The sequence below is a fragment of the Erpetoichthys calabaricus genome, chromosome 14 (assembly GCF_900747795.2).
Source record: "Erpetoichthys calabaricus chromosome 14, fErpCal1.3, whole genome shotgun sequence".
Lineage (NCBI taxonomy): Eukaryota > Metazoa > Chordata > Cladistia > Polypteriformes > Polypteridae > Erpetoichthys > Erpetoichthys calabaricus.
Genome location: NC_041407.2, coordinates 25,860,708 through 25,874,165, shown reverse-complemented (window position 1 = coordinate 25,874,165; position 13,458 = coordinate 25,860,708). Strand labels below are relative to the sequence as shown.

Sequence of the window (13,458 nt, the reverse complement as noted above, 5' to 3'; positions counted from 1 at the left end):
TTTAAAGTCGAGTCGTCTTCATCGTCTCACAGGTAAGGATTTGCCGAGGGCAAAGCACAGGATGCAGCGCAGAGAGTGGTGCCAGACACCTGGGGAAGGATTCTTGTCAGAAATTTAATTGTCCTTATTTCATTTATTCATCGATAGACTACAAACACTCTATAGACTCGATATCAAGCCTTGAAATAATCACCTCGTTCTTCTCTGCGTATGACTGGGAGGAAAGCGAAAGCTGATAAAAACTGAAACTTTGCCATTTCTTCACCTACAGTGTGGTCAACTACTTACCGTCGACTGACCTGGCACACCTATAAATCGGCGCACTGTGACACCTAAAAGTTCCTTCCACTAACCACTTGCATGTGTGACTAATCATATGAGCTGATCAAGTAGAAAAGAGAATATTTCTGGTCACCAATTTAGGAGGTAACTAGAAGTCCCCCCCCCCCCCCCCCCCCCCCCCCCGACTTTTATTTCATAACCCCGCAATCTGACCCACGGTCATTCTGACTTGCCAACATCAGTGTTTGAATAACTGCATGAGCTGACCTATAATATAATACTGTACTGAAGGTATTATGGCTACACCATTTTCTCAGAAGAGAAGCTATATTATCTGATTAACAGTAAAGGCATTACCAATTGAACACAATTTATTGCAGTATGCATTTTCTAAAGATTTCAATAATTAGTGCAAATAGAAAATAATTCTGTTATTATGATTATTAAAATAAAGTTTCCACATTGAGACACAAAGATCAGAAGGCAGACCAAACAAACAGTTTTTCATTATAAAGTCATTTGGCATTTGAATTTTATGGTACAGATTGCACAATAGAGAAAGAAATCAAATTCAAACAAAAGTCTAAAAAATAACCCTGTCCATTTAAAAAAAAAAAATTAACAGAAGAAAGCTGGCTTTTTGATATCTCACCTTAAATAAATAAGTTAAACACAAATGAAATCATACAAAAAACCTTGACAAATGCTGTGCTGCTGTCCAGTTTCATAAGGCTGACATGGCAGCCAATGTCAATCTCGGCTATCCAGAGTACATTATCAGGAGACTTAAGCCTCAAAACAGCATTTGTAACGGAGATCCATAAGACAACAAATGTGGAGGGAAAAAGATAAAATCCAGTGGTGCTCTGCAGTACCCACAAGACATCTGAATGCTTTTTCAAGCTTGCGGATTGCTTGATTGGAGCAATCTTGTGAAAGTCACGAGAAAAATACAGCAAGTAACACTCGAGAGTAACACAGAAATGTGACAGAATTCCAAGGTTGGCAACCAGTGGCCTAGAATCCAAACCATATTAGGGTCCACTTGTTTCTGGATCATCACCGATAATAAAAGCTTAGAAAGGCTTGATAATGACAAAGAATGCGGAAAAAACAAACACAGCTGTTCAAGTCCAGTAAACCGTTTATGTCCTAAGTGAACCCCAAACCCACCTCTCCATCAGTTACTAGATGCCAAAAGCGTAGGTGGTGATGTACCAGGAGGTGAGCAAGTTTAAAAAGGACATTTTCAACTTAATGCATAAAAAGATCAGTCACTTAATTGTCTCCTGATCATACGTCATCCTGGGCGGCTTACTCCCTGAAGTCCTCTGCTGGACGGAGAAGTTAGTTTATACATGTAGAGGATGAAAAATGGTGACAACTTGTCACAGCTACTTCCTACAGTCAGGACAAACATAGGGATGCAATGTCCCAGACCCACTTCAGCCCTTCAGAAAGGCACTTAGATATTGCGATGCGCAATGGCCACTCACACAGAGTCCCTGATGTCTGACTCCTGCCACTTGGAAACAGGATAGTAGGGTCGGAATAGGCGCTCTTGGCTGCATGTCTGAAGTGCGCAGTAAGTGTGCAGTAAAAGGTTAGGAAACCGTGATGTGAAATAGCGGACAAAGTTGTCTGGAATGGAGCCCAAGGACTCTTGCACCTCCACAGGAAGCTCCTCTGTAATGGTGCCTCTGTAAAAGATGGCACAGCACATAAAAGGATCAGCAAAATAATCATTGAGAAATTTTACAGCAGAGCAAGATCCAAAGCTATGCAGATGTCTACCTTGTTCCTCATGGCACGAAGCAGATCTCGAACTGAACCCCCTTTATAAGATCTGAACTTCCGAAGATCTGGGAAGGAAACAAAAAAAGGCAAAATTTATTTTTACATTTATTCACTTCTCTTTTGTAAGTCACTTTAAAAGCTGTCAACTGACCAAACATCAATCTGGGGGACTGTTTTGACACAAGTGTTACAGGATTAGGGGAAAAAAATTGACCACCACAGATGAAGAACATTAACCAAACAGAACAATGCAAGACTACTTATACTTAATCTTTCCTTAGTTACAAGTACCTCCAAGAAGATAACATTAATGGCTAAGAGATTCACAATCAATCATATAAATTGTTGTCTAGATTTCAAAAACTTTGTATAAAACAGTTAATGACCATTAATGACCAAATTATTATATTTAAGAATGATACTCTTCTTTCAATGCTTCACAAATGTAGCATCCTTGTGTGACAGATGGCCGGGGTCCCTGCCCCATTGGGACACCCTTCTGAGGAGAGAACCGGGGGACGAGGAGTATGTCAACAGCAGGCAGGAGAGGGCTGCCCCCCTGGTTTGCAACTTGGAAGCTCAAACCTGCTGGGGCCAGTGGCCACTGACGAGGTGAGTAGACAGCTCTGGAGCCTTGGTCTGCACCACTTCCATCACACCTGGAAGTGCTGCCGGAAGATGATCAGGGAGCACCTGGAGCACTTGTGGGTTCAGTATAAAAGAGGCCGCCTTACTTCATTCAGGGAGCCGGAGTCGGGAGGCAGATGACAGAGCTCGCGAGATAGGAGTTGAGGCGGCAGTAAAAAAGAAGAAAGGAAAAGGACAGAGCATTGTTGCTGGTTTGGGAACTGTGTGTTGTGCAAAGGACTGTGAATACAATAAACGTGTGCTTTTGGACTTCTGTCTGTCCTGTGTCTATCTATGTTGAGACTGATCTTCCACATTTGGTTCAAATTGCATGCCCAGTCTATATGGAGACTACTAATTCTCCTGGTGTCTGCATTAGTTTCCATTCTACATATCCTGACATGCACGTCTATGAGGTAGGTGACAATTCTAATTTGCATCCATCTGAGTGTGTGAATGGGCCCTGCGATAGACTGAGGCTCCGTGCAGGGCTGTTCCTTGCTTTGCAGCCCAACACTTCCGGAACAGGTAGTAGTCGCCACTACCTCAAATTGGAATAAGTGGGTTATGTTATTCACTTCTTCAATTATAACTAAATAAACCTATCCAAATATTAGTTGTTTATAAAATTTTCCCAGCCAATTGTCACACTGCTTTTGCCACGCTCATTCCTTCCCCTAACAGCCTTTATCTCCTATTTATCCTGGAATCCCAACCCTGGTCTGCTTACCATGGACCTTTTTAAAGGGCTGTAGTCACTACCCTTGGGTGTTTTTACTTTGTCTGGATTTCAAAGCTCACCTGTCTGCAGTGGCACAGTAATTTGGGCTCTCCAGTCCTGTTTAACCACCTTTCGACCTCCATTCTCCAGCTGCCTCACTATCAAACCATCTAGAGGTTCTTTTTCAATGCGGTCACTCACATCCTAAATAATAAATAAAAAAAAAAATAACTTCAGAGCAGCAGTGGTCTGACACGGTGTTTTGCAAGTTTCTTAATAATTGTGGCAAAGTAAAAACTATGAAAGATTATATACTCAAACACCAACCTGGAAAAACTGGAGCTGTTTCTCCAAACTCCAAAAAAAGGGATGAGAAAGAATGCCATGGGCAGTTGGTCGCTCCTGAGGGTCCATGCTAATCATCTTTTGAATGAGATCAGCGGCAATGATATCCTCTAACAGATACAAAATGATAAATGATTAGTTGGATTGACTAGCTTGGATTTGTGGGAACATCTTATGTAACAGCAGTTCACTCACCATGCTTCTCGGAATTCAGGAACTCTAGATTATATGCACCTAGTAGGATATTAGCTTGCCGCTGCAGGGATTTTCCAAATGGATGACTTCCACTGGATATGACATAGTAGAAGACACAGCCAGCCGAAAAGATATCAACTGCACAAGTCTAAAACAAGTACATGGCAATCTGTTAGTAAATCTTTAGCACACAAAAATGAACACCTGAGATCAAGCTAATAAAGATATGCTCTTTACCGGGTTTTCTTTGTAGTCATCACTTAATACCTCTGGTGCAATCCAGCCCTCTGTACCTGGAACACCAGACCGCCGGCTAAAACTGTGTCTGCCCACTGCCAACTTCTTACAAAGACCAAAGTCTGAGATCATGGCTTTCACACGACCATGAGGATTAGGCATAGAAATGAGGATGTTGTGAGGCTTTAGGTCTCTGTGGACTAAAGGGGAGACATTCATTACTGTTGGTCACAGGTTTTCTGGGGTGGCACACTTTTTGTAACCAAAAACATCCCAAAGCACACCACTGTTCTACTAACCATAAACACATTATATCTCAAACACTTGCTCAACTGTCCAAAAGTGTGCACTATCAAAAAAGCCAATAGAAAGGCAAACTCGGCACTTAGTGGGCACTCTGGTGGCATTTCCAAGCTGTTCTGTCCCTATGCCTGCTTTACTCATCTGCCTCAGAAGTAACTCTTATGCCCACTATCCTCTGGTCTTGTGAGACTCGCTGGCCGACCACACACCCTTACAGATGGACTCTAGCAGCCTCGAGACACATCTGAAGTGCTCTAAGTGCTGCGTCTGCAATATGGCAATTATGGAGCTGCTTTTATGCTAGCTTCTCCAGGTAGCCCTGTCCTCCTCAGACAAGTCTAGACCACCTGAGGAGCTTGGTCATCTCAGGTTCACACCGAGGTGCACTACACTTTTATTTTCACGGCACACCTGGGTAGCTCTCACGGTGCATAACAGTACCACAGCATACAGGTTGAAAAACACTGACATAATGGAATGGGAGCCATTCCTGAGACCTGCAAAAGATATGCTGAGGTAAGCTCTGAAGTCATCAAAAGAAAAACAGCTATTTAATAAAGCTAAACAATCAACTTGTGCCTAAAAACTCAGTTGGTGACACTTCCTAGCATATATATGATACTTACCAATACTAAGTGAATGTAAATAGGCCAGTCCAGATATGGTCTGCTGGAGTAAAGCGATAGGTTCCAGACCACACCGATCAAACTCCTGCTGTTCCACATACTGCCAAGTGTGAAGAAAAAAAAAAATAATTTAAAAAGCTCAAAAGTCAGTTGAAATATGTGACAAGCTGCCAATATAGGTCAATCAATTAAAAGCAAGCACTTGAAGAGACTACAAAAGGCCACTCTGGGGAAATCAAACAAGATGATAAATATCATTTAAAAATATGGGGATAGATATTGAGAATTACATAAATTTAATCTTTAATGTATTGATTCCAAAAGGTAAAAAAAAAAAAAAAAACACACTCTCTCAGCAGTTGTTTCCAGAAAATTTGAGAACTAAAGTGCAGAAACCCTTTATTGGGCAATAATAGGTCTACAAATGGAAACAACAATCCTGTTGTTAGTAACATCACAGCTAGGTTTCTTACCTTGGAGTCACACAAACCCCTCACGCAAGCTCTATTTGACAGGAGGCAAGACTGTCCTAGATTGGGCAGTCCAGACTAGTCCAGCCCAACACCTTTTAAGAGGCATTCGACAATGCTTAGTGATGAACTACAGACATCATGATGGATGTATGGTGAATGAAGTCCCACCTCTATAAACTGTCTGCCTAAGATTCAAAGTTTATTCAGATGTCAGTGGAGGGTACCATGTCCTTGTGAAGCATTGACAAGGCTGATGTAGATATTGTAATGGCCTGTCACACAATTCTCCTCTGTGTCAACTCTAGCCCCTCCAGTTCTTTCTTAAAGGGGAAATAAATTTAACCCACTCTCACAGACATACTACCAAAATGTAGTTCAGTATGGAAGGCCTACCACCTAACTTTAAGAAAACCAATTATTCAGTCTCTTTTAAAGGCAATTAATCATTTGTACAACTGAAAACTGTATTAACCTGTCAGTCCTAGTGTGGTACAGCAGCAGTGCAAGCATTCAAGAGCAAACCTCTCTCTTTATTACCTTAATGTGAATATGTGGCCCTCTAGTGGTAGTCATCGATGTAACAAGGAAATGACCTATCTGCATATCACGCCACGTGGCTCTACCTTAATGGGACCTTTTTAAACAGAGTATAGTTTAAATGTTGTGGGGTCCATTTTTCAATTCAATAGCTTATGATTATTTTATACTTCTTTAAGTTGTTTCTCATGGGTATATTTTATTATGACATGAAACATGTAAATATGTGATTGAGAATCAAGTCTCTTCACAAAGCAGAACTTTTATGCTTATACTTTCAAGAACACCATACAATAAATATGTTTATATAGAGCGACATTTAGTATAGAAAGAGAAGGGTGAGTAAATGTACTGAATTTCAGTGTTTAAGTTTTGTTTCTCTGTATAAAGAATTCCCTTTTATAATTCAAAGTAAGCTTCAGCTATACTATTGTTTTACATTATACTATCAGTTTTGTTACCTTTGTTTTTCTTGTTTCCCGTTTTTCATTTCTTTAGTTTCACTGACTTGTGGCAGAACAGTTAGCCGCATGGTTTTCCAGGGAGTTAGTACAGCATGATGGGAGATCTAGTTTGGGAATTTTGTTTTGTGTTATTGTCAATTGTAATTTGCATTAAATATTATACATTGTCTACCTGTGTTGATTTAATTTATTTTCATTTTTGAAATCTACTCTCTCTCTCTATATTATATATATATATATATATTATTATTATATATATATAAAATCCTAAGCCTAAAAGTGCAACGATTTTGTGCAACAATTTTGTGCCACATTTTTTGTCACGCTTTAAATTGGGCTATCTTAACCCAATTGAGCATACATTTCACTTGTTGACGACTAAACTTCAGACAGAAAGGCCCACAAACAAACAGCAACTGAAAGCCGCTGCAGTAAAGGCCTGGCAGAGCATTAAAAAGGAGGAAACCCAGCATCTGGTGATGTCCATGAGTTCAAGACTTCAGGCTGTCATTGCCAGCAAAGGGTTTTCAACCAAGTATTAGAAATGAACATTTTATTTCGTTATTTAATTTGACCAATTACTTTTGAGCCCCTGAAATGAGGGATTGTCTTAAAAAAATGCTTTAGTTGCCTCACATTTTTATGCAATCATTTTGTTCACCCCACTGAATTAAAGCTGAAAGTCTGCACTTCAACTGCATCTGAGTTGTTTCATTTAAAATTCATTGTGGTAATGTACAGAACCAAAATGAGAAAAAAGTTGTCTCTGTCCAAATATTTATGGACCTAACTGTATATATGTTTGGTATTATTCTTTTCAGAATTTATCGAACTTTAATGTAATGTTGTTAGATTTTCAGATTCTTACTCCGTTTTTAAATTATAACCTAAATTCTCAGAAAAGACATGGTTTTTAGTTTTGATAGAGTAAACAAACTATTAAAAAAATTATCTATTCATAACACCAATGTTTGTATTTAGGTGATTTAGTTAGCTGAAGGTTAAGTTATGATGACCCATTGCATACCACTTTTGTTTTCACATGATTTTTCCTGTTATTTAAAAGAGTCATTTTTTAAAAAAAAGTTTTATCTATAAGAATGTCAGTTAAAACGAATGGATTGTTTATTTAGTCTCTTATACTCATCAAGCATAGTGGACCTCAGTTTAACAGGAATACTCCAATCAGTAAGAGAGTAAATATTTTATTCTCATTTCATGACTTTAACTCCGTTAAATAATAATTAATTTTTCTTTTACATATTTATAGAATTTAGTGATTTTGACTCCAATAAATAATAATTTTTCTTTTGTACATTTACAAATTTTACTAATCTGGCTGCAACTGGGGGTTTGGCGCCAAAGGCGTCAGGGGGCTTGCCACACTAGTGTAAAATACAAGGATTAAATTTTTTGAGAAGTAGGCTATTTAATCATGTCTTTGTTCCATGTACAGTCCCCTCCAAAAGTACTGGAACAGCAAGGATAATTAATTTGTTTTTGCTGTGCAATGAAGACATATGTATGTGAGTTCAAAGTTTCAGCATGGTATTTACATCTAGATATGTTAAACAACACAGATCATTGCACACTTTGTATCAAACCACCCAGTTTTTCAAGTGAGCAAAAAGTATGGGAACACAATGTTTTCAACTAAATTACAGTCAAACGTACTTAATATTTGGTTGCATATCCCTTGCTCGCAATAACTGCATCAAGCCTACGACCCAGACTCCACCAGATTTCTTGTTTCTTCATTGCCTTTCCAGGCTTTTACCACAACATCTTTTAGATGATGTCTTTGTGTGGTTTCTTCTTTCAGTCTTCTCTTCAGGAGGTGAAATGCATATTCAATGGGGTTAGGATCTGGCGATTGACTTGGCCAGTCTAAAACTTTTCATTCCCTTTCCCTACCCCCTAACCACCCGAAGTCGCCCTTAGTTAAGGTGGCACATGGCAGTGTGTTTTGGATCAGTAATTGGCCTTGCTGTTCCAATACCTTTCGAAGGGACTGTACATGAAAGTGTTGAGAAGAGTGGTGAACTTATTTATAGGTTTAAGAATTGCTTTTTTTTATCTTTTGTTTAAACTTAATAAACATTTTACTTTTAAAACCAAATATCTCTGTTCTGGTGTTCACCCTTTGTTGTTGCTCTCCAGACATTACAATAAAAACAAGCCATAAAAATTACATATATCCTAAGTAAAACCGTTGTTTTCACACTGCTGCAGTGCTGCTCATGTGCCATATGTTAAAAAATAGTTACAAAATTTGCCAATTTCACATACAAATAATGAAAAAATAGACACCCTGAATAGAATTACAGAAGGTGTGAAAGTTTAGTTTGAGTCCATAATACTTAAAAATATGGAATTATCTGTTATCTTGTGTTGCTTTGTAATTTATTGGTTTGTCTGGTAAAGTAACTTGTAATAGAGCTCACTGTGACTATAAAACATATTTGTCCATTACAAAATGCATTTCGAGATTTTACTCATAGCTTATGTATTTCTAAAATTTATATGGCAATAAGGTAGTGTTAAACACAACAAGACTGTTTTTTTTTTAATAGTCGAGATGATCAAATATTTAAAAATAATTTTGAAAGCATTTAAAAAATAATATTTAATAAAATACACCAATGAATTGGTAAATTAAGAATGTACTACATTTACAGAGGTCAGGCACTAGGCACAGTAACAAAGGATAAGTACTGGAAATTTTTCCAGGAATGGAAGAAGCGCTGAGACAAGTATATTGCATCTCAAGGGCTGACTAAAATAGTTGTACAATAGGTTTTTATTTATTTTTTATTTAAAACAATTCCAATAATTTTTGGGTCCCTTCTCATGTTTAAGTCCTGAGTTTATTAAATTAGCCCTTAACTACTCTTTTAGCAGCAGTACACTTCCTAGATATATTTTAATTTCTTTAAGTGGTGGTCTTACCTCCTGCAGAGTGGCAATGCAGAGCTCTATAGCAATATACTGGAACTGACGATCTCGCTCCGTACAGAAGTAGCGTATAACATTTGGATGCTCATCTGATTCTCGGAGAAGCTGCACCTCCCGATCTGCAAAACTAAAACATTCGGGCAAAATCCTCTTCACTGCTACTGCTCTGTTGTCAAACCGGCCCCTATGGATTGAAAATTGACATAGAAGTTGAAAAGTAGTAGTTTGCAGGGGTTTTTAGATTCTCTAATTGATAAAAGTCAGGTTTTGTTTGGTTTACCGGTAGACAATGGTTCCCTCGGCTCCATGGCCTAAAACATCTTTTGGACAAAATGTGAGATTGCCTACTCGAGCCAGTCTAGTCTCATCATCTGTGCAGAAATGTAAGCAACATGAAATATTACAGACAGAACAATCAAAGTGGCTATAAAAGAGAAAATGGAAAAAAAACAGTAAAAGTATAACAAGGGATAGTTCCAATTTTTGAAAGAAACAAGAAATGATTAGTAAAATCAGCAAAGTATTTTGTTAGGATTGGACTGTCTGATATTCTTGTCGAGCCTTAGTTTTCAAAAACATTTTTGATGGGGTATTCTATTAGAAAGGAATTAATAGGCTACAACCAGTAAGATTAAAAGCAAATTATAAACAAGATGAATTAATTAGCTTAAAGTTTTAAAAAAAATTATACAGTAAAATTAAGACGACAAAAGTTGGATCCCACAAAAAACTGGGGCTTAGGGGCTTCAGCTCTGTTTTATATTCAAAATTGTGATGAATACATCACAAGCAAAAACATTTTGGCCTTCTTTTTAACATGACATAATTCAAAAGCACACAAAAACACATTTGGGGAATGCTTTAGTGGAACACCATGCAAGTCAGTATTGAAAACACACACACACACAGAATTATAGGTACAAGAAACCAGTTTGTACAAAAGTGGTACATATTATTGACTCACTGAGTAAATATGCATTGGTAAGTAAAGGTGGAATGAAAAAAACCTTTGGGGTATATATTTTTATATCCCCGAAGGGAGCCTTTTTGCAATAGGTTTGATGTGAAGTCTGCATCGGTCCTCAGTGAAGAGCACCTTACAAAAATAAGTTGTATTGCACAGTAACTGAAAATAGTATGGAAGGAACTCCATCATGTGTTTCTAGTGACAATTAAGGTATAGTCAGGCCTGAAGTGCTAGCTCACCTGCTTCATCTTGCTCTGTAGCAGAGCTGCCAAATTCTGACACAGATAGATTTGAGTGATTGGATGCTCTGGGAGATGGAGTGGGACTGCTATTAGTCGAGCCTTCACTGCGAACCTGACCACCATCCATAAATTCTACATCCTGCTGCAACTCCAAGGAAGGCTGAAAAAGTAGCTGCTGTTTCTGCAGAAGCTGCATCTTTTCTTCCATCTGTTTCTGGAACTGTTGGTGTTCTAGCTGCTGTCTACGCATATTCTATTCAGGGAAACAAGGAGTGTACTTAAAGTCAACTTTCATTCTAGACAAAGTTATATGCTTCCAAGCAAATACTGCACAAGTGAGAAGCTTCATGCCATATTAGATACATTGTAGCTCAAGATTACCAATGCACATAAAGCAGTATGTATCAGAGCTCTCCTCAGCAGTTCTACCTTTGGGTATGTGACCACAAAGGCCACCCAGCCTGCCAGAAGAAAGGTGCAGAAGATTATGGTAGCCATGTCCTTCAACATGGAGTCCACTGGTGCCTCCTGTCTCTGATACTGATGACTAGGCTTCTCAACGTAAGGTATAGTGGGAATACTGGTATCTTCCTCTGGGTCAACATCTGTGAGACTCTGCAAGCCGGAGGAGGAGAAAGAATTCAATTTAAACAATCCAACAGCTTTTCTTTAATCAGACACAATGCCCTTAATAGCTACCTGCATGACTTTTGTTTTTTAATGCAATGTTCTAATGGACTGCGGTGGGTTGGCACCCTGCCCAGGATTGTTTCCTGCCTTGTGCCCTGTGTTAGCTGGGATTGGCTCCAGCGGACCCCCGTGACCCTGTGTTCGGATTCAGCGGGTTGGAAGATGGATGGATGGATGTTCTAATGGAAATGATTTCTCGGCCTATTATATTTATTAATCTATTTGCTTGGGTAATTATTAAAAAAAGACGCTCTGTTCAATATCATTACTGTGTGACTGCTACATACATAGTCTGAACACATGAAGAAATATGTTTCAGTTTTGTATTACACATTGGGAAAGCAGATCATAACCTGGTTCTGCTTCAGCCTCACTACAAACCAAGAGTGAGGGTCCTACCTACAACCACATGCTCATTCAGGAAGTGGTCCCCTGAGGCACAGCAGGCTCTGAGAGACTGCTTTGGAACTATGGATTGGGATATCCTGCAAGGATCATATAGTGAGAACATTGAGGAGGTTGTTGACTGCACTACTGACTACATCAACTTCTGTATGGACATTGTAGTTCCAGTAAGAACAGTACGCTGCTATGCTAACAACCCATGGATTAAAAGTGACATCAAGGGCCTTTTAAACCAAAAGAAAAGGGCTTTTAAAGGCGGTGATCAGCATGAGGTCAAGCATGTGCAGAAGGAACTCCGAGTCCAGCTTAGGGCGGCGAAGTAGCAATACAGGTGAAAGCTGGAGCAGAAGTTGCAGAATAACAGCATGAAGGAAGTGTAAGATGTGATGAAGATCATCACTGGCTGCAGCTCGAAGTGGGGTGCCACCATCGAGAGAGACGTGGAGAGAGCAAACCAAATGAAGAACTTCTTTAACAGGTTTGACCACCCTAACCCACTCTCACCTCGGAGTACTGCACCCTCCTCCCATCCTTCTGCTGATACCAGCATAGGAGAGTTTCCCACCACCCACAATTACAGCAGCCCAGGTAAGCAGAGAGCTTCACCACGACTGCTGAAGGCCTGTGCGTTGGAGCTGGGGGAGTCCTCTACAGCGTATCTTCAACCTGAACCTGGAACAGGGGAGAGTCCCGAGGCTTTGGAAAACATCTTGCATCACCCCAGTCCCAAAGGTATCACGTCCTAGTGAGCTGAATGACTTCCGGCCTGTTGCTCTCACGTAACATGTGATAAAGACCATGGAGCGGCTGCTGCTTCACCACCTGAGGCCACAGGTCTACCACGCCCTCGACCCTCTGCAGTTCACATACCAGGAGAAGATGGGAGCGGAGGATGCCATCTATATGCTACACCGATCCCTCTCCCACTTGGACAGAAGCAGTGGTGCTGTAAGAATTATGTTTCTGGACTTCTCTAGCGCCTTCAACACCATTCAACCTCTGCTCCTTAGGGACAAGCTGACAGAGATGGGAGTAGATTCATACCTGGTGGCATGGATCGTGAACTATCTTACAGACAGACCTCCGTATGTGCGTCTCGGGAACTGCAGGTCTGACATGCAGGTCCTATATACATCGGACTTCCAATACAACTCAAGAGTCCTGCCATGTGCAAAAGTTCACTGACGACACTGCTATCGTGGGCTGCATCAGGAGTGGGCAGGAAGAGGAGTATAGGAACCTAATCAAGAACTTTTTTAAATGGTGCGAATCAAACCACCTACAACTGAACACCAGCAAAACCAAGGAGCTGGTGGTGGATTTTAGGAGGACCAGGCCCCTCATGGACCCCATGATTATCAGAGGTGACTGTGTGCAGAGGGTGCAGACCTATAAATACCTGGGAGTGCAGCTGGATGATAAATTGGACTGGACTGCCAATACTGATGCTCTGTGCATTAAGGACTGAGCCGACCATACTTACTTAGAAGGCTGGCGTCTTTCAACATCTACAACAAGATACTGCAGATGTTCTATCACACAGTTGTGGTGAGCGCCCTCTTCTATGCGGTTGTGTGCTGGGGAGGCAGCAT

General features: G+C 40.0%; 1 protein-coding gene across 1 annotated transcript in view; it reads right to left on the bottom strand.

Annotated features, from left to right (window-relative positions):
* Positions 1–640: 640 nt before the first annotated feature.
* Positions 641–13,458, bottom strand: part of ern1 (endoplasmic reticulum to nucleus signaling 1) — a 30,596-nt gene continuing 17,778 nt past the window's right edge. The window contains 12 exon segments of the mRNA XM_028818953.2: positions 641–1,966; positions 1,968–1,982; positions 2,077–2,144; positions 3,508–3,631; positions 3,755–3,882; positions 3,968–4,115; positions 4,205–4,404; positions 5,134–5,233; positions 9,557–9,746; positions 9,843–9,933; positions 10,769–11,024; positions 11,201–11,386. Of these exon segments, the coding sequence (XP_028674786.1) occupies positions 1,775–1,966; positions 1,968–1,982; positions 2,077–2,144; positions 3,508–3,631; positions 3,755–3,882; positions 3,968–4,115; positions 4,205–4,404; positions 5,134–5,233; positions 9,557–9,746; positions 9,843–9,933; positions 10,769–11,024; positions 11,201–11,386 (1,698 nt within the window). The 3' untranslated portion in view covers positions 641–1,774.